The sequence below is a fragment of the Vicia villosa genome, unplaced genomic scaffold, assembly GCF_029867415.1.
Source record: "Vicia villosa cultivar HV-30 ecotype Madison, WI unplaced genomic scaffold, Vvil1.0 ctg.000538F_1_1, whole genome shotgun sequence".
In the NCBI taxonomy this organism is placed as follows: Eukaryota; Viridiplantae; Streptophyta; class Magnoliopsida; order Fabales; family Fabaceae; genus Vicia; species Vicia villosa.
The window spans coordinates 170,540-189,171 of record NW_026705247.1 but is presented as its reverse complement, the minus strand read 5'-3'; the positions used below and the strand labels follow the sequence as shown (position 1 = coordinate 189,171).

At 35.0% G+C, this 18,632-nt stretch overlaps 3 protein-coding genes across 3 annotated transcripts; 2 read left to right on the top strand and 1 right to left on the bottom strand.

The window, feature by feature from the left end:
* Window positions 1-3,523: 3,523 nt before the first annotated feature.
* On the top strand, window positions 3,524-4,375 carry LOC131629228 (BAG family molecular chaperone regulator 5, mitochondrial-like). Its single transcript, XM_058900025.1, has one exon. The coding sequence runs from the start codon at window positions 3,524-3,526 to the stop codon at window positions 4,373-4,375; it is 852 nt and encodes a 283-aa protein (XP_058756008.1).
* An 8,081-nt stretch (window positions 4,376-12,456) lies between these two features.
* Window positions 12,457-13,514, top strand: LOC131629219 (BAG family molecular chaperone regulator 5, mitochondrial-like). Its single transcript, XM_058900015.1, has one exon. It carries the CDS (start codon window positions 12,567-12,569, stop codon window positions 13,389-13,391), a length of 825 nt encoding a protein of 274 aa, XP_058755998.1. The 5' UTR covers window positions 12,457-12,566; the 3' UTR covers window positions 13,392-13,514.
* LOC131629218 (ACT domain-containing protein ACR4-like) lies at window positions 13,478-16,280 on the bottom strand. Its single transcript, XM_058900014.1, has 7 exons — window positions 16,000-16,280; window positions 15,847-15,892; window positions 15,635-15,749; window positions 15,469-15,536; window positions 14,618-15,220; window positions 14,437-14,541; window positions 13,478-14,356 (listed from the first exon to the last, which is right to left on the bottom strand). Exons 1-7 carry the CDS (start codon window positions 16,071-16,073, stop codon window positions 14,009-14,011), a joined length of 1,359 nt encoding a protein of 452 aa, XP_058755997.1. The 5' UTR covers window positions 16,074-16,280; the 3' UTR covers window positions 13,478-14,008.
* Between the last annotated feature and the right edge of the window lie 2,352 nt (window positions 16,281-18,632).

Below are 18,632 nucleotides of genomic sequence, written 5' to 3'. Positions count from 1 at the left end.
TGTCTATAATGACAACTACTTGAAAAAACTATAATATTCTAGAATATTATGGGTTTGGACCTCCATAACTAGTTTGTCTAAAATGTCAATGATAGTTTTATGGGGAGAATTTTTCTCACCACCCTCCAAACTTAACTTGACACCCCTTAATTTTCGAGAATATTCATATTATCATTGACAAAATTTTAGTAAAAAAGTACGGACAAAAAATCGGTAGAATAAATGAAATTTTTGTTACAAATAAAAAAATTTGGTAGTGTACGTAAAAAAATCTGGGATGCATATACCCGTTTTTGAAAAAAAAATTGCGTGAGTGAAATTTTACCGAATTTAAAAAAAACGCTATGTTCTACCAGATTTTATGCGAAAACTTGAAAAATCTAATAGTGCATCATTAGTTTTTTTAAACCTCATACATTTATCAGATTTTCAGAGGATCTGCAAAACTCCAGTAGTGTAATTTTAAGGGTTGAGATTTTACCGACAGTTGTATGTGGTCCAAAATGACTTAGAACTTCTATAAATAAGGATCATGTGTTATTGAAAAGAACATCTTAAAATGTCTCGCTATTCATTTATGGCATGTGTATACTTCAGTAGGGTGAAACCTCTTGTTGATTTTGGGCTTTTAGAGGACACCACACGTCTCGCTCTTTTGAGATCCAAATTAAATAATATGTTTCCTAACACTGAGAACAGAAAGGTGAGTAAGATCGAGTTTCTTGCACCATAGATTGATATTGATAGAAGAGTAAAATATGATTGAACTGGGTTGAAGAGTGATGAAGATTTTAATGTTATGCGTGAACTTCCTTCTCTTGACCCGTGTGGAGTCAACAGTGGTATGAATAGCCCACCTGTCACAAATGGAGGGAAAATGCTTGTATAACCAACAATGCGCAAGAACATAGGAAACTCAAGAAATGTCATAAATAAGACCTAAATTAATAAGAAAAGAAATTAATTTTAATGCCTGAAATATACTCATATAACTGACAAGCTGCCTAGTCACAAAGATAGTCGCCTCTCCAAGTGCAGAATATAGAACAGTCAGTGCAGCACACCTAGTACCTAACTGACATGGTAAAGGTTACTAAACAACCACATGCATTTCACATCAATATATACATAAGACTTATCTTCTATGATAGTACATCCTACAAGATGTAGCATGTATACCCTAATGTTGCCTCATACATGGTCTATTGCATTAGATCACCATAAATATCCCGAAGTCAAGATACGAAAAAGTGAGCTCCCTTGTTAACCTTAAACTCCTATATCACCTACTCCATAGTAACTTCCAAGTCATGTATAACAGTAATACATGTTAGCTGCTGGCTAATGAGAGGAGCAGTGAAGAAACTACCTGGCAGGGGAAGATTGAACAAAGACAAGGTAATTTTCATCTCACCAAACGGAAGATCGTAGGAAGATGTCTCCTTATGCCACCGCTCAATAAAAGTTATCAATATCTGACCATCGAGAATGGTCAGGGAACAGTCTACCAATGTAAGGAGACCGCAATCATCAACAATCACCCTAACCTCCTTAGGCATCGGGGCAACTAAGAACTTCCCCTTCCCCCGTGGGTGGGCACCTTCAGCGGTAGTCGGTCCTATAACAAAAAAAAGTATTAGTTATTTTCAACTTATCAATATTAAATAATGTCAAGTTCAATATAACATATACATACATCTTCCTACCATAATTTAAAGGCCACATAATCAACACATCCAATGAGCACGAAACATTCATTGGACCCTCTAAAAAAACTTCATGTAATCTTCAATGTAACCCTAAAAAAACCCTCAATGTAACAAACAACACTTTTTATCTCATTTTCGAGATATTTTTTCTACACAAAACCAAAGAACACTTTGGTCTTATACCTTATAATATTTATAAAATCCTTTTAAGAGAGGAACATTTTATATATAATAACAACTACTTGAAATTATTCATTTAAAGCCAAATATTTATTTTAAGTTTTATGAGCTATCATTTGGATTTTGTAAGTTTAGGTTTTCAAAATGTTATACCTTTTTTTCAAAGCTTCTCTAATTTATTTGAGAGACTTGTAAGCACATCATCAAGTCCATTAAGAACAATTTTTTTTCACAGATAAGCATTCATATTCTATTGGATTAATTGTTTAGCATTATATCTTTTTGACTTATGTGAATGTTCATTTAAATCATCTCTGTTGATATTGTGCAAGATAATAGATGCAAAAATGCAGGTTTAAATTCACGACATCTCATTTATTCATTTTTAATTGTAAAATTTTAACCACTAAATCATTTAAAAAAAACAATTATTATATATCTTTAACGTAAATCGTCTATGTAAACAATTTGTTAAAGTAAAAAGTAAGTAAGCTAGAACGAAATAAATAAGTTTATGTTTGATATATTCCAAAATGACAATCTCACCCCACGTTTTTTAGAAGTTAGCATTAGTTTTTTTTTTTTGACAAAGAAGTTAGCATTAGTTGTTTATGAAAAATACTGTGTATATAATCTCAAACGTGAGGTAGTGGCAACAAGCCGAGTTTTCAAACACACTAAAAATACACTAAAAATTGTTTACAATTTTACATAAACACTATATCTAAGAAAGTTTTTTTTTCTTCAAAGATAGTACTAGTATTATATAACACCCGAGGTCGAAGAAGATGATGGGTGGTTGTACTACATTTAACACCTGAGGTCGGAGAGAGTAGGAGTTATCGCCAGATAAGAATGAGAGGTATATTGAGATCGTGTAAGAATGAGACTGTAAGATTGAAGGAAAACTTATAAGAATTGATAGGTACTATCTATACCAATAAGATGACATCTTCTTTTCGATAGTCTGTTTCATAAAAACTCCACAATTTAAAAAGTTTCTCTAAAAATATGTGAGTGAAGATAAATTATATTTAAAACACCTGCGATATTAATTAATATAAAAAAAATTCAATACATCTGCATGTATGCAAAACTTTATATCTCAATTTAGTGAATTTCTCAATTCTAAAAAGCATACATAATTTTTTTGCTGCTCTATGAGAACAAATATAATAGCTAACACCCTTCAATAAAATTAAGAGAAACTACTAGAAACTGTATAACGAAAAATAATTAATAAAGAAACCGAATAGAAGAGAATAGAAACACCTTCCATTCAGCTGATAAGGAATAGACAGATGAAAATATCTAAAGGGACCCACCCGTGCCAACCACATAATCCGATTCATTTTCTGATTCTCCGTCCTATCGAGAAGATTCGACAGTTATCTAGAACGACACAAACATTATAGTGGGACCCACTCATTCCACGTAAGCAAGTAGTTAATCTCATTCATTCTTCTCTTCAATTCTATTCTCTTCTTCTGCCCTCATGAAACTTCTCGAACATTTCCAAACCAACAATAATAAATATCCTTCATCTTTCTTCCATTATATCACAACAGCAACTGAACAACCTTAATCTTAATTTTCTCAAATATCAGAAGCATTTTTCATATTATCAAAACGTGATGTATTTTAACAACAACAGAAGCACAACACCTTTCGGAACCCTATGGGGGGCTCCTCGTTACAACAAGACACCTTTGAAGGTGGTTTCGATTCCGGTTCGTTTTGTTGGGTCTGAGAGAAACAGAAATGATTCAGCCATGGTGATTCAGAGGGTTGCAAGAGGGTTTCTTGTGAGGAAGAGTATGAAGAAGATGTTGAAGATGAAAGTGGAGTTGGAGGAGATTGACAAGAAGGTGAATAGTGAAGAAACTGTGAAGATGATGAAGAAGGAGCAAAAGGAGAGGATAAGGATCGGTGAAACAATCATGAATCTGCTTCTTAAGTTGGACTCTGTTAGAGTGTTCAATTGTGGTGCTCTCAGAGAGTTTAGAAAGTCGCTAATTAAAAAAGCCATTTTTCTTCAAGAATATGTGGATCAAATTCAAATGGTGAGTCCCAAAGATGAGGTGGAGAATGAGGATGGTGATTGTTTGATGAAGGTAAAAGAGGAAGAGGGTGGAGATGAGGATGAGAAGAAAGAAGAGAGTGTGGGGTCAAGTTTGATGGAGGAAGAAATTGAGGAGAATAGTGTGGATGTGAAAGAAGAAGAAGAGGGTAGAAATGTAATTTTATGTGAGGAGGAAGAGGATGAGAAAAGGGAAATATTGATAAGGATGATGAATGAGAATGAGAAGATGATGCATATGATGACACAATTGTTTGAAAAGAATGAGAAGCAAACATCACTTCTCACATCTCTCACACAAAGGGTGGAACAGCTTGAGAGAGCATTCACTTGTGACAAATTGAAGAAGAAGAATAACAGGAGGAGAAACGTTGATCCAAAACATAGATATAATGGATGCATATGATCACTTTTGCTGTATTTTTTAATCTTTTTTGTAATGAATTTTGTTATCTCTCAAGTTGGATTTTATTGTTACCAATGTAGTAACTAATTTCAATGAAAAACTTTTATATGCGTGTAAAAAGAAATCAACTTTTCTACCTTTTTCACCATATGGTGACTCAATCAGCATTGAAGCCATCCCAAATTTATTTGAGACATGTAAACACTTTAATTATCATACAAATTGTCATCAAGTTCTTTAACAATAACTTTCTTTTCTGGCAGAGATAGTTATTCTCATTCTACTAGATTAGTTGTTTTGCACTTTTATTATTTTTGACTTGTGTAGTTGTTTCATCCACGATGGGGAGTCATGTGGCAAAACACTACATTGGCAATTTTTTGGTAGTTAAGAAAAACAACATTTTGTGTTGCCATTATTTGAAATGTAGGTACCTTTAACGTAAACAGTGTTAAAAGTAAAAACTAACTAAACTATAGAACACATAATTTTTTCCGGTAGAAAGGACAGATAGAAATGAATTAAAATCTAAAGAAAAATCACATTTCCGTGTTCAATGGTTTGGTCAAGACAACATTGTTCTCGAGAGATCGGTCTAGTAGGGTAAAAATGCTCTACTTGTTTCAAGACACTTTTAAAAAAGTCTTGAGTGATAGAGTAACTTTCATTTAGTGATTTAGCTAACTCCTTGGACAAGACAAAAATTTTGAGATACATCTCACGAAGACCGTCCACAGTTTTCTTCTGAGTTTCTTGTGAATTTTTCAAAGATACTTCCACCTCCTTTATCCTTTCCTGGGCAGGATCCAGGGACTAGTTTGATTCGTCAAAAATGAGCTCCACCTTTGAAAAATATGCCTGAGTAGAAGACAAAGTCTCGTTCTGACGCATCACTTTCTGAACGAGAAACTTCACCTTCTCAACCAGAGTTCTAGGATATTCAAAAGGTTCACATCGGCCTCAAGAGCCAAAAACGAGTTAGACGATTCCCATATTTCTCACAAACATTGATTCTGCTCAATAGTGAAGGCATCAGCCTGTTCTTTAAGTATATCTTTTTCCTTTCGAAGACAGTCAGAGAGGAAGACTTCCCCACTTAACGACTCCTAAGAACAAGACGGAAGACGCTTGGTGTGATAGGCCAACTCCTCCAATTCTCCCTAGCGCGTTTCATCGGACTTATTGAGAAACACAAATAATCTTCATCTATGATGGATGACCGAAACTCCCTGACCGTTCTTGGGTCAGGACAAGCTAGCAATACTAGAGGCAACCCTAATGGAATTGAAACATGCTCCTCCTCAGCCTGTGACGCTTGATGAACGGCCTCTCAACCCCAATGTTCTTCAAGTTCAAGGGTTGAAATCAGACCTGGCTCACGTTTTGGATGTGACGGGGTTAAACCATCATATCTCACATTTCATCCAAGTGAATCCCAAACTTCCACTTGCACATGGGAGGAGTAATCTGAACAGTCGGCCCAATTAGTGTGTTGGTTGGAAATATAAATTTGAAAATTGCCTAGAAAGGGGGTTGAATAGACCGATGTTACACAAACCTATGCTTATACAATAAATCACTACAAGTATAACCTAACCTAGATGACATATATACAAACTATGTTATAATTTAACTTTTACATGACGAATGAAGAAAAATTAAATAGAGATAGGGTAGAAAGAAAGTACACAAAGATATATAGTGGTTTGGCAACCGTCCTCACTATTCCTACTCCACTTTTCAATGATTTGAAAATTGTAGTGTTATATTTGGTAAAATTCTAGACTAGGGTGCCCTCTTCCCACAATTGTAATGCCTAAGCGGGATCTAAGGGATTCACCCCTGGGGCTCCTCAAACGTGGGAGTGTTCGTGGGTGTTTTGGATGAACAATCACGAGTTTGATTAACTCGAAAAATTCCCGGAGCAATTTGTGAAATTGAATGTAGGAGAAAGTGTGTGTGGATTGACTGTGCACATATGCGCACAAAGACAAAAACGACATAAACTTTAACTGAATAAGAGTTTAGATAAAAAGTAATGGATGAAAAGTGCAATAAATGACATTAAAGTAAGACTGTTCTATTTAAGAAAACATAAAGACAACTAAAATAAAAGGACGCAGACTCATACATATTCCTCACAAATTGTTTGCTCTTTGGCTCGGGTACTCTAGTTTTATAGAGAGATGTATGAATTTTGCGACCTCGAATACAGTGTACGAGTCTATTGTTTATACTACTTTAAAGATAATCGTCGACGGCGGTTAATTCTTAGAAGATTAGACATAATTACCTCTATTTAAACATTCATGTCCTGACTTGCTTTCTCGTGTCTTTAGAGAAAAACTGTCGAGGAATTGCACGTCGTGCTAATAACCGTCCTCTAACATGCTTTGAACTTTCCAACTGCCTTCATGCATATCTGATTCAGCTTTACTAGCGTTTGTCGAAGTACTTCCTTGCTTGTCTGATACTAAGAATTATAAAATTATTCTAAGTCATGGACAACTGGTGACTTTGTCGAAACAGACCATTATGTCAAAATCCATTTTTCGAGATTTTGAACATGTTTAAAGGAGAGACTGATCCTAATTTAGTTGACTACTTCCTAATAATGTTTTCCCATTTTGAACATGAACATATAAACTTGACTTACAACTTGTAGCAAATATACAGGGTTAATGTGAGATATTGGATCGAACTCTAGTATTGTCGAAGGGTACCTTCTTGGTTCGACAGTTCGACAGAGTTAAGCATGAAGTCGAAGGATTGTTCACATGCTGGTGTCGAAGTGTGCATGCTGTAGTCGAAGATGGGTCTAGCATGCAGATGTCGAAGATGCTAGGGTTGTTAGCATGTTAAATTAGGTTTTAGTGTTTAAACCCTAATTTGTTAAGTTAGCTTGTTTATTAAGTTGGCTTGTGTAATGGGCCTTGCTGAAAAAACCCATTAGTTAGTATGTTAGGTTTTATTATAAATAGCATACTAGTCTCTCATCATTGCTAAGCTGCAAATCCTAATTTAGGGTGAGAGAGGTTATTTGTTATTCTTGTAAACTTGTAATCTTGTTTTAAGAGAAAGTGAAAGAATAGCAGTTATAACCAATTCTTGTGTTCTTCTTCTCCTCCCTAATTCCCTATTATACTTTGTTCTTGGTATTCAATTCACAACAAATTGGTGCGGTGAGCATGGAGAAGATGCCTTCAACAAAGTATGAGATTGAAAAGTTCACCGGAGTGAATGATTTCGGTCTGTGGCGCTTGAAGATGAAAGCCCTACTGGTTCAGCAGGGTTGTTTGGAAGCGTTGAAGGGAGAGGCAGCCATGAATGCAGAATTGACGGCAGCGGAGAAGACAAATATGATCGAGAAAGCACACAGCGCAATTTTGTTGAGCCTTGGTGATAAGGTTCTCCGGCAGGTATCAAAGGAGACGACGGCATCAGGGTTATGGGTGAAACTTGAAAGTTTGTATATGACCAAATCGCTGGTAAATCGACTCTACCTGAAGCAAGCTTTGTATTCATTCAAGATGATTGAAGACAAAGTATTGGCTAAGCAGTTGGATATGTTCAACAAGCTGATTCTTGATCTTGAAAATATTGATGTGAAGATCGATGATGAAGATCAAGCGCTGTTACTATTGTGTTCTTTGCCTCGATCACATGCTCACTTCAAAGAAACTCTCTTGTATGGAAGGGAGTCCCTGACGTTTGAAGAAGTTCAATCAGCCTTGTACTCTAAGGACTTGAATGAACGAAAGGAGCATAAACCTTCGACTGTTGGCGAAGGTTTGGCCGTTAAAGGAAAACTCTTACGAAAGGATGGTAAGTTCGACAAGAAGAAAGGCAAAAGCCAGTCGAAGACTTACAGTGGCGAAGCATCTGGCATTCGGTGCTACCATTGTAAGAAGGAGGGTCACACAAGAAAGGTGTGCCCTGAACGCCTGAAATATCATGGAGGTAAGGATAATGGCAACGCTGCCATTGTTCAAGATGATTTCGAATCATCTGATGTTCTTGTGGTTTCAAGCAGTGACTCTAAAAAGGAGTGGATTATGGATTCAGGTTGCACTTGGCACATGACTCCAAACAAAGACTTGTTCGAGGAATTATGTGATCAAGATGGTGGATCAGTATTGCTGGGAAACAACAAGGCTTGCAAGATTGCAGGTGTTGGATCTGTGAGATTCAAGCTCCATGATGAGTCAATAAGGTTGTTGACTGAAGTCAGGTATGTTCCTGATTTGAAGAGAAATTTGCTTTCTCTTGGTGAATTCGACAAGAAAGGATATGTTTTCCAAGGAGAGAAAAGTATCCTAAGAGTCATGAAGGGGTCGAAGGAAGTCTTGAGAGGCGTGAAGAAACAAGGCTTATATACCCTTGAGGCTGAAGTTGTAAGTGGTTCGACAAATGTTGTATCCACGAAACCTTTGTCGAAGACAGAAATCTGGCACATGAGATTGGGCCATGTCAGTGAAAGGGGTCTGGTCGAATTAGGGAAACAAAATCTGCTTGGTGGAGACAAAGTCGAAAAGCTGAAGTTTTGTGAACCCTGTGTACTTGGAAAATCTTGCAGAGTGAAGTTCAACAAAGGCAAACAAAGAACACATGGATCCCTTGATTACATCCATGCTGATCTTTGGGGGCCTGCAAGGTGTCCATCACATTCAGGAGCAAGGTATTTTCTATCCATAGTAGATGATTATTCCAGAAAATTATGGGTATTCATCCAGAAGACTAAGGATGAAACTTTTGAGAATTTCAAAAGTTGGAAGACTCTGGTTGAAAATCAGACTGGCAGAAAGGTCAAGAGGTTGAGAACCGACAATGGCCTTGAATTTTGCAATGAGGCATTCGACAGTTTTTGTGCTGCCTTTGGTATTGCAAGGCACAGAACTACTGCAGGTACTCCACAGCAAAATGGTTTGGCTGAAAGATTTAATCGAACTATTTTGGAGAGAGTCAGATGCATGTTGACTAGTGCGGGGTTAAAGAAGGTGTTCTGGGCTGAGGCTGTTTCGACAGCAACATATCTGATAAATAGATGTCCTTCGACAACGTTAGATATGAAGACACCTGAAGAAGTTTGGTCGGGACATCCACCAGATCTCGACAAACTGAGAGTATTTGGCTGCGTAGCCTATGCTCACATTAGGCAAGACAAGGTCGAACCTAGAGCTCTGAAATGCATGTTCATGGGATACCCAGAAGGAGTCAAAGCTTATAGGCTATGGTGCCTAGAGCCAGGTCACAGGAGGTGTATCACCAGTCGAGATGTTGTTTTCAATGAAGCTGAAATGGCTTTTAAGAAAACTGATGATGTTGGTCGAAGTACAGAAACATCTGACGAAGAGCTGGAACAGGTAGAGATTCCTGTTGAGGTGGAGCATGTTGATGCTGAATTGCATATCCCAGATGAAGTCGAAGAAGAAGCAGAAGATGCTGAAGTTGAGGAAACTGACGATGACTACCTATTGTCGAGAGATAGGTCGAGAAGAGTCATCAAGCCACCTCAAAGACTTGGATATGCAGATCTTATAGCTTATGCCTTAATCTCTGCAAGTGAGGTTCTAGACGAAGAACCTAGAGATTATAAGGGAGTTATGAGGAGTCAAAATAAGACTGAATGGCTGAAGGCCATGGATGATGAGATGAAATCTCTTCATGATAATCACACTTGGGAACTGATCAAGAAACCTGCTGGGGCAAGGTTAGTCAGCTGTAAATGGATTTTCAAAGTTAAGGAAGGAATCGAAGGAGTGACGTCGAAAAGATACAAGGCAAGGCTGGTCGCAAGGGGTTTCACTCAGAAAGAAGGTGTCGACTTCAATGATGTGTTCTCTCCTGTTGTGAAGCATAGGTCCATTCGAATGTTGCTTGCCATGGTGGCACAGTTCAATCTTGAACTGGAACAGATGGATGTGAAGACTGCGTTCTTGTATGGTGATCTAGATGAAACGATCCTGATGAGGCAACCTGAAGGGTATGTCGAAAAGGGGAAGGAAGATTATGTGTGCAAGTTAAAGAGATCTTTGTATGGGCTGAAACAATCTCCTCGACAGTGGAATAGGAGATTCGACAAGTTCATGGCACGCATAAGTTTCATTAGAAGTCAGTTCGACCACTGCGTTTACTTCAGATTTCGACCTGGTAATTCATTTGTTATTTTGTTGCTTTATGTGGATGATATTCTCATAGCAAGCAACAGTGTTGAAGATGTGATGAGGGTGAAGGCTGAACTCAATAAGGAGTTCGATATGAAGGATCTGGGAGCTGCTTCCAGGATTCTTGGAATTGACATTCGAAGAGATAGAAAGAAGTCGAAGTTATGCCTATCTCAAGAGGCATATCTACGGAAGACTCTTGAAAAGTATGGTATGTCGAATTCGAAGCCAGTTGTGACTCCAACAAACCCTCAATTCAAGCTGAGTATTGATCAGTATCCCAGTACTGATGTCGAAAGAGCCTATATGAATAACATCCCATATGCTAATATAGTCGGCTCTTTGATGTATGCTATGGTCTGTACTAGACCCGACATAGCATACGCAGTAAGTCTTGTAAGCAGGTACATGGCGAATCCTGGAAAGGCTCACTGGCAAGCATTGAAGTGGATTTTAAGGTACATAAATGGGTCTCTGAATAGAGTCCTAATTTATGGTGGAGCCTTGGGTGAAAATAGTAAAGCAGTAATAGAAGGATATGTCGACTCTGATTATGCAGGTTGTATGGATTCCAGAAAATCTATTTCTGGATATGTTTTCACTATGTTTGGCACTGCAATTAGTTGGAAAGCAACACTTCAGAAGGTTGTTGCTCTATCAACCACTGAAGCGGAGTATATTGCCCTAACTGAAGCTGTGAAAGAAGCATTGTGGCTTGAAGGTTTTGCGAAGGAGCTGAAACTTCAAGGTCGAGGTATCACTGTTAAATGTGATAGTCAAAGTGCAATACACCTGTCGAAGAATTCAGCCTATCATGAGCGAACTAAGCACATTGATGTGAGGCTGCATTTCGTCAGAGGAGTAATCGAGCGTGGAGAAGTCCAAGTGCTGAAGGTTTCGACTGAAGACAATGCTGCTGATATGATCACCAAGACATTGCCGAGTTGCAAGTTTTTCCACTGTATGCAGTTGATAAAGCTGCATGAAGAAAGCTAGTTTGTTCCTTGACGTTGTAGAGTTAGGTCCAAGGTGGAGATTTGTGAGATATTGGATCGAACTCTAGTATTGTCGAAGGGTACCTTCTTGGTTCGACAGTTCGACAGAGTTAAGCATGAAGTCGAAGGATTGTTCACATGCTGGTGTCGAAGTGTGCATGCTGTAGTCGAAGATGGGTCTAGCATGCAGATGTCGAAGATGCTAGGGTTGTTAGCATGTTAAATTAGGTTTTAGTGTTTAAACCCTAATTTGTTAAGTTAGCTTGTTTATTAAGTTGGCTTGTGTAATGGGCCTTGCTGAAAAAACCCATTAGTTAGTATGTTAGGTTTTATTATAAATAGCATACTAGTCTCTCATCATTGCTAAGCTGCAAATCCTAATTTAGGGTGAGAAAGGTTATTTGTTATTCTTGTAAACTTGTAATCTTGTTTTAAGAGAAAGTGAAAGAATAGCAGTTATAACCAATTCTTGTGTTCTTCTTCTCCTCCCTAATTCCCTATTATACTTTGTTCTTGGTATTCAATTCACAACCGTTAATAAAATAATTTACTAGAATCTATATATAAGAAAAAGAGTTAATAAGGAGAAAACTCCAATAAAAGAACAATGACTTAATGGAACATAGAATAGAAACACCTTCCATTAATCAATTCAGCTGATAAAGAATAGAATAGACAGTGGAAAATATCTAAGGGGACCCATCCGTGCCAACCAGACAATCCGATTCATTTTTGATTCTCTGTCCCAGTGAGAAGTTTCGACAGTTATCCAGAACCAAACAAAAAAGTAGAGGGACCCACCATGTCCATGCCACGTAAGCAAACAGTTAATCTCATTCTTCTCTTTGCTTCTATTCGATTCTCTTCTTCTCGTCTCATGAAACTTCTCGAACATTTCCATACCAACAAACAACCTCTCCTATCCATTATAAATCATTCTGTGTAACTTTCTTCCATTAACATAACCGCAAGCAACTGAGCAACTTTAATTCTCTCAATTATCATAATAAGTATATTCAAATTAACACAAAAATGATGCATTTCAAAAACAAAAGAAGAACACCATCCAAGGTGGTTTCGATTCCTGTTCATTTCGTTGGGTCTGAGAAAACTAGAACCGAATCGGCGACGAATATTCAAAGGATTGCAAGAGGGTATCTTGTGAGGAAGAGTTTGAAGAAGATGTTGAATATAAAAGTGGAGTTGGAGGAGATTGACAAGAAGGTCAATAATGAAGAAACTGTGAAGATGATGAAGAATGAGCAAAAGGAGAGGATAAGGATGGGTGAATCCATCATGAATATGCTTCTTAGGTTGGATTCTGTTAGTGTGTTTCATTGTGGTGGTCTTAGGGAGTTGAGAAAGTCACTCATTAAGCGGGCCATTGTTCTTCAAGAATTTGCTGATCAAATTCAAATGATGAGTCCCAAAGATGAGGTGGAGAATGAGGATGGTGATTGTTTGATGAAGGTAAAAGAGGAAGAGGGTGGAAATGAGGATGAGAAGAAAGTGGAGGTAGAAGAGAAAGAAGAGAGTGTTGGATCTAGTCTGATGGAGGAAGGAATTGAGGAGGATAGTGTGGATGTGAAAGAAGAGGAGGGTAGAAATGTAATTTTATGTGAGGAGGAAGAGGATGAGAAAAGGGAAATATTGATAAGGATGATGAATGAGAATGAGAAGATGATGCATATGATGACACAATTGTTTGAGAGGAATGAGAAACAAACATCACTTCTTACATCTCTCACACAAAGAGTGGAACAGCTTGAGAGAGCATTCACTTGTGACAAGTTGAAGAAGAAGAATAAAAGGAGAAGACATGTTGATGCCAAACATAGATATAATGGATGCATTTGATGATTTTTGCTTTAATTTTTTAATCTCTTTTGTTTTGTCTCAAGTTGGTGTTTATTGTTATCAATGTAACTAATTTCAATGAAGTGACTTGCCAATTGTCTTTTGAGTTTTGGAAACATGTTGAGCTGCACAATGAGTTCACTATCTACTAATGCTTCTTCCATACATTACAAATGTTTGGTATCAGCAGCCAAGACACCAAAAAAATCTAATCAAAATCAGTTTCTATGTAAGTAATTTTAAATATGTCATTTAAAAACCGAACCAGTCGATTCAAACTGAACCAGACGAAATTTGAGATTCGAAATTTTGCTATGTATCATCAGAAAGATTTTTCTTAGAACAGATAGATTAATCACCAACATTTGCAAAGGATTTGACAATACTCAGAGGCCAGAAAGATATAACAAAGGCACATTAATATACACATTTATTTCTACTGAAACTTGCCTAGATAAATAAAATAAAACTCTACAAGCTAAAATCTGAATTCAACAGAAATTGAAACCAAATCTAGAAAGACCAAATCATAAAACATTGCAATGAGGTTTCAAACCAGTCTAAATCTAGTTCAAACTAAAAGCTACTATTTACAAACATAAAACATTATCGATACTTCAAGAACTAGACTTCATCAGACCTAAATTATAAAGAAACTTCTCGGACCTTGACCGAACGAGTTCGCGTAAAGAGAATTTTCCACTTCCACGAGACGGAGAATTCATGCACGTCTCGTCGTCTTTCACACGCAGTATAGACAATCCAATCTCTTTTCGAACCGCCTCAATTGTTTCACTCTTGACCGGATTTCCAGACACGTCAGTCACGTAGAAAACATTCATGGCTTGTGAACCCCTTGTTGTGACCTCCGCGCGGCAGACTGATAACCCGTTTTCTCTGAAGATGCGAGTTACATCGGACAATAGGCCAGCTCTGTCTTCACCGCAAAGTTCTAGCTTTACGCCCTATTTCAAATAGTACATATTATTAATTAATGATGCATCAGAATGATAACGCAACAATTAATTTGGAACGGAGAGAGTACCTCAGAAGTTCGTCTCCTAACAGCAGCCTCCAAGCAGTGAATCACTCTTTGCCTTTCTGATTCGGAACTGATAGGATATCCGTCCACATGCCTTATGTAGTATTCCTGCAAAAACACGTCAGGTCAAACGGAGCCGTATCAAGTCTAACTCGAACGAACATACAAGTATCGAATGAAAAACCTGATATGCTTCTGGTCCTTCAGCAATGACAGTTCCATGGTACACAACATACTGCATGTCAGTGATTGTAAAAACAGTATCGAATATTAACTTCGGTCGATCCGGACACCTCAAGTTCACGACAGTATATCCCTTATCAATGCAATCATCAACAGTTACATAGAGCTTGTTTCTGTCGCTTGTTGAGCAAGAATAATCACCATCGTACACATCATAATCGCGATCAGCATACATTAACTGATGCAGCCTCCTTTCCTTATGAATCGAACAAAACGAAACAGATGTGTTCGCGTTCTTCTTGTCGATGTCTCCTCTCAGCACATAAAGCAGAAGATGCTTAATCTTGGCGAGGCGGTCATGATTGTCTATCGGCAATCCTGTCGCATCGTCGGTGATGTAAACGACCGACGCCATTCTCGAATTATGAGTCCAAATATCAGCCGCTACCACATTGCATTTCAGGTCAGAGAGAATTGCAAAAACTTCAGAAAGCAGTCCTGGCCTATCTCGTCCAGTTAACTCGATTGTCGTATGTTCAGCCGCAGCTTGAACTCCGATAGACCTTCTCACGGAGCGGAAACTATTCACTCTTTGACCAAGTGACTGAAACAAACAAAGCAAAAAGTACTATTAGCTCATTAAAAGCAAATACGCCCAATGCGGATGCGGACACAATTACGATCCGAGAACCCCGGAAACAATGATATGATTACTCATGATTGGATACTCTATTATTTTGGATAAAATCAGAAAATATCAATCAGTACATAAAATCTTAATTACAATCATAACAAATTTCAAACCTAAAACTAACATCAGATTATTATTATTATCACAAACAGATCTATTACCTGTTGAATTCTGTCAGCAACATCTTCTTGAAGACACTTCTTCCCATTTTGATCAGTAACATGAAAAACTGAAAATCATCAACAGAAAAAAAAAAACACATTTTTAATGAAAAAATCAATGGTGATTAATGAACCAATTGATGAGAAATTAAGAATTATATTATACCATCCATAAACCATCCTCCATCAGAAGAAATATAAGCTCTTCTAACAATGAGATTCATATCAGTAAGAACTTGAACAACTTCCAACAAACTACCACGCTTATTAGCACTATCAACCTACCACAACAATTCACATCAAAAAAATTTCATAAACAAAAATGACCCTTTTGAAATTCATCAAAAATTAAGACCTTATAACGTTAAAATTTCAAACCTTTATCAAAGTGGTTGATCTTCTTGAAGTATTATCAACAGTGACTCTGCAGCAACAAAAAACAAAAAACAAAGAAATTAAATTCAGTTTCATAAATTCAGTTTCATAACAACAGAAATAGGAGAATGAAAATGAAGATGTTATGGTATTAACTTTGGTGGATTCATTCGAATTACAAGCTTTTCGAATTCATCATCAAGAGGGAGAGAAGAAGTCCAAAAATCCATAGTTATGGGTGGAACAGAACAGAACAGAACAAGAACAGAGGATAGAGTCAGAGTGTGTGTTTTTTGGGGGGGTGTGAGAATTTTTACTGTTTAGTTTTGATATTTGTGTTGTCTCTGGTTGTTACACTTTCCTTGTACTACCTTTGAAATTGGGATTTGGTTTTTTTTTGGGAACTTTGGAATTTGGTCGGGTGATAGATAGAATTGGTGTATAAGGAGAATCAAAGAGTTCCTAGAAAACACAAAATAACATTCTCAATTAATATGAATATATTTATTTTTTAAAGTTTTTTTTTTAATCTAGGCCATAATTTTAGTCTTAATATAACATTTTTAACATTTTTTTTTACTAATAATCAATATTTAATACAATTGACAAATAACTAATTGTGTGTAATAAATTATTAATATCGAAGATATAACAAAGCTCAATTGTTAGTTTTGAAGTCGAACAAAGTTTAGATAAATTTATCCAACAAACCAAACACGAAAAAAAGAATTCGAATCTAATATCTCGCTGTTTAAAGTCGCTCGATCTTTCACCTACTTTGAAATATTTTAAAAAAAATTGTAAGTCTAATTAATAAGTACGCATTTTTGTTTTTTATTATAATTTTTTTTTTGAGTTTTCTAACTAATGTAAGTTTAGTTAAGAAGTACGCTTATTTTTTTTTTATTATAAATCATTTTAGATTTTTCTAACATATTAAAAAAATATAATTATTATTGTTTGAAAAAGAGAAATATTTTATACAATTTAATTTTATTAATTATATAGAAAAGATAAATTTAAAGTATTAAAAAAAATATTGAAAAATATAATAAAAAAATGTTATTAATGATTTTTTGATATTATAAAACAATTTATAATTTAGTATACAGTTTTTCCCCAAAACGACTTATATTAATAACTAAAAGAATGTTTATTTGCATGTTAAAAATATTTAATACTATTTTTTTACTATATTTAAATTGTTAATACATAAATATATTTTTGAAAATTAAACCAAAACCTTTAAGGAGTCCTATCCGACTTTGGCGGAGATATTCGATTTATACAATACATAAAAATAGTATGATCTATTCGTTATTCGAGCGATTTGATTAGACTATCGAGTCCAAGCGGCTTCAACAAACAAAATGATCAGAAGAGAAAGTTTAAGTTAAAATGTTAACGGTATTAATTATTATTCAAATTTTATAAATTTTTAAATTGAAAATATAAATTATTCAATTATCTTTCTTTCTTCTAGATGTTAGAAAATTAAGAGAAAAAGAAATTGTTGAATCTAATTTTTAAAATATTTATTCATGGTAAATAAATTTATTTTATTGAAAGTTTTTTTTTGAAAACTACTTTTTAAAGTTTAGATATATCTCACTATTATATTACTATATAAATTTATTTAAAATAATAATATTTGATTTTCATCAAAAGATATATTATTTGAAATGGTAAGATAATGATAAATTTTTATATAAAATCATATTTTTTTTCTATATTTTCATAATTGTTAAAAATAGTATTCAACGACTAATTAATTGGGTCAAAATATATATAAGAAATTAATTTGAGTGGAAGCCATTCTGATTATTATTTTTTTTTTTAAAACGTATCAATCTTGACTAAGTCAAACGAAACAATAATGTTTACGCAAGTTGTTAATTAATAATAATCAATAAAGATATTTTTGTAAAATAAAGTACTACTCTATAATATTTTGAAAAGCTCATTATTTATCATACAAAATTTAAAACATTTTTTATTTAGTGAGTGAGATAAAATTACAATAAAACCACAATTATAAAAAAAATTAATTCTATAAGGGTTAGAAATTAGAATTATAATATTTAAAGATGAATAAATGACATATTGCAATTTTAACTTCGCATTTTTAGAATTATATATATATATATATATATATATATATATATATATATATATATATATATATATATATATATATATATATATATATATATATATATAATTAAAAAATTAATACTCTAAATATGCAAGTTGTGGGATATTATATACTAGTAGTTATTACTTAATTAAGAATTATGTGCAAAGTAGTCTATCCAAACATTTGTGATGACAAATCAAAATTTAGCAGTCTAAATCAAATGGAATCTGAAAGATATAGATTGATAATAAGTAATTTCCCACAAGCTTTTTGCGGATTACGTTTTTTGACTTTTGACTTATTTTAGAAAAGAAAAATATAAGAACTACAAGCAAAAAGTTTCAAGTGGTTGAGGGTGAAAATATCCAAATGTTTGAGTATATTGTGACATGTCTTTTGTAATGAAAACAACTAGTGATAAGTTATGAGTTACTAATAGAGACCACTAAATAATTTTAAATCTTTATTTTTTTATATCAAAAATAAAATTTATTATTTATAATTCAAATACATTAATATAGAATAATATTTTAACTATTTCTTCGTCACAATATCTCTTATATTTTTATGACAAATTAATTGAGCTGCGTACAAAATTGCATTCGTATCAATCGAGTTTACATTACTCTTATACCGAGTTAATATATAAATA

Bases quoted from the DNA above. Each gene is read 5' to 3' on its own strand.
- LOC131629219 (XM_058900015.1), top strand. From the start codon at position 12,567: ATGATGCATTTCAAAAACAAAAGAAGAACACCATCCAAGGTGGTTTCG.
- LOC131629218 (XM_058900014.1), bottom strand. From the start codon at position 16,073: ATGGATTTTTGGACTTCTTCTCTCCCTCTTGATGATGAATTCGAAAAG. The intron at 15,750-15,846 runs GTTTGAAATTTT...TTGTTGTGGTAG, and splicing joins GATCAACCACTTTGATAAAG to GTTGATAGTGCTAATAAGCG. The intron at 14,542-14,617 runs GTTTTTCATTCG...GTGTTTTTGCAG, and splicing joins AAGGACCAGAAGCATATCAG to GAATACTACATAAGGCATGT.
- LOC131629228 (XM_058900025.1), top strand. From the start codon at position 3,524: ATGTATTTTAACAACAACAGAAGCACAACACCTTTCGGAACCCTATGG.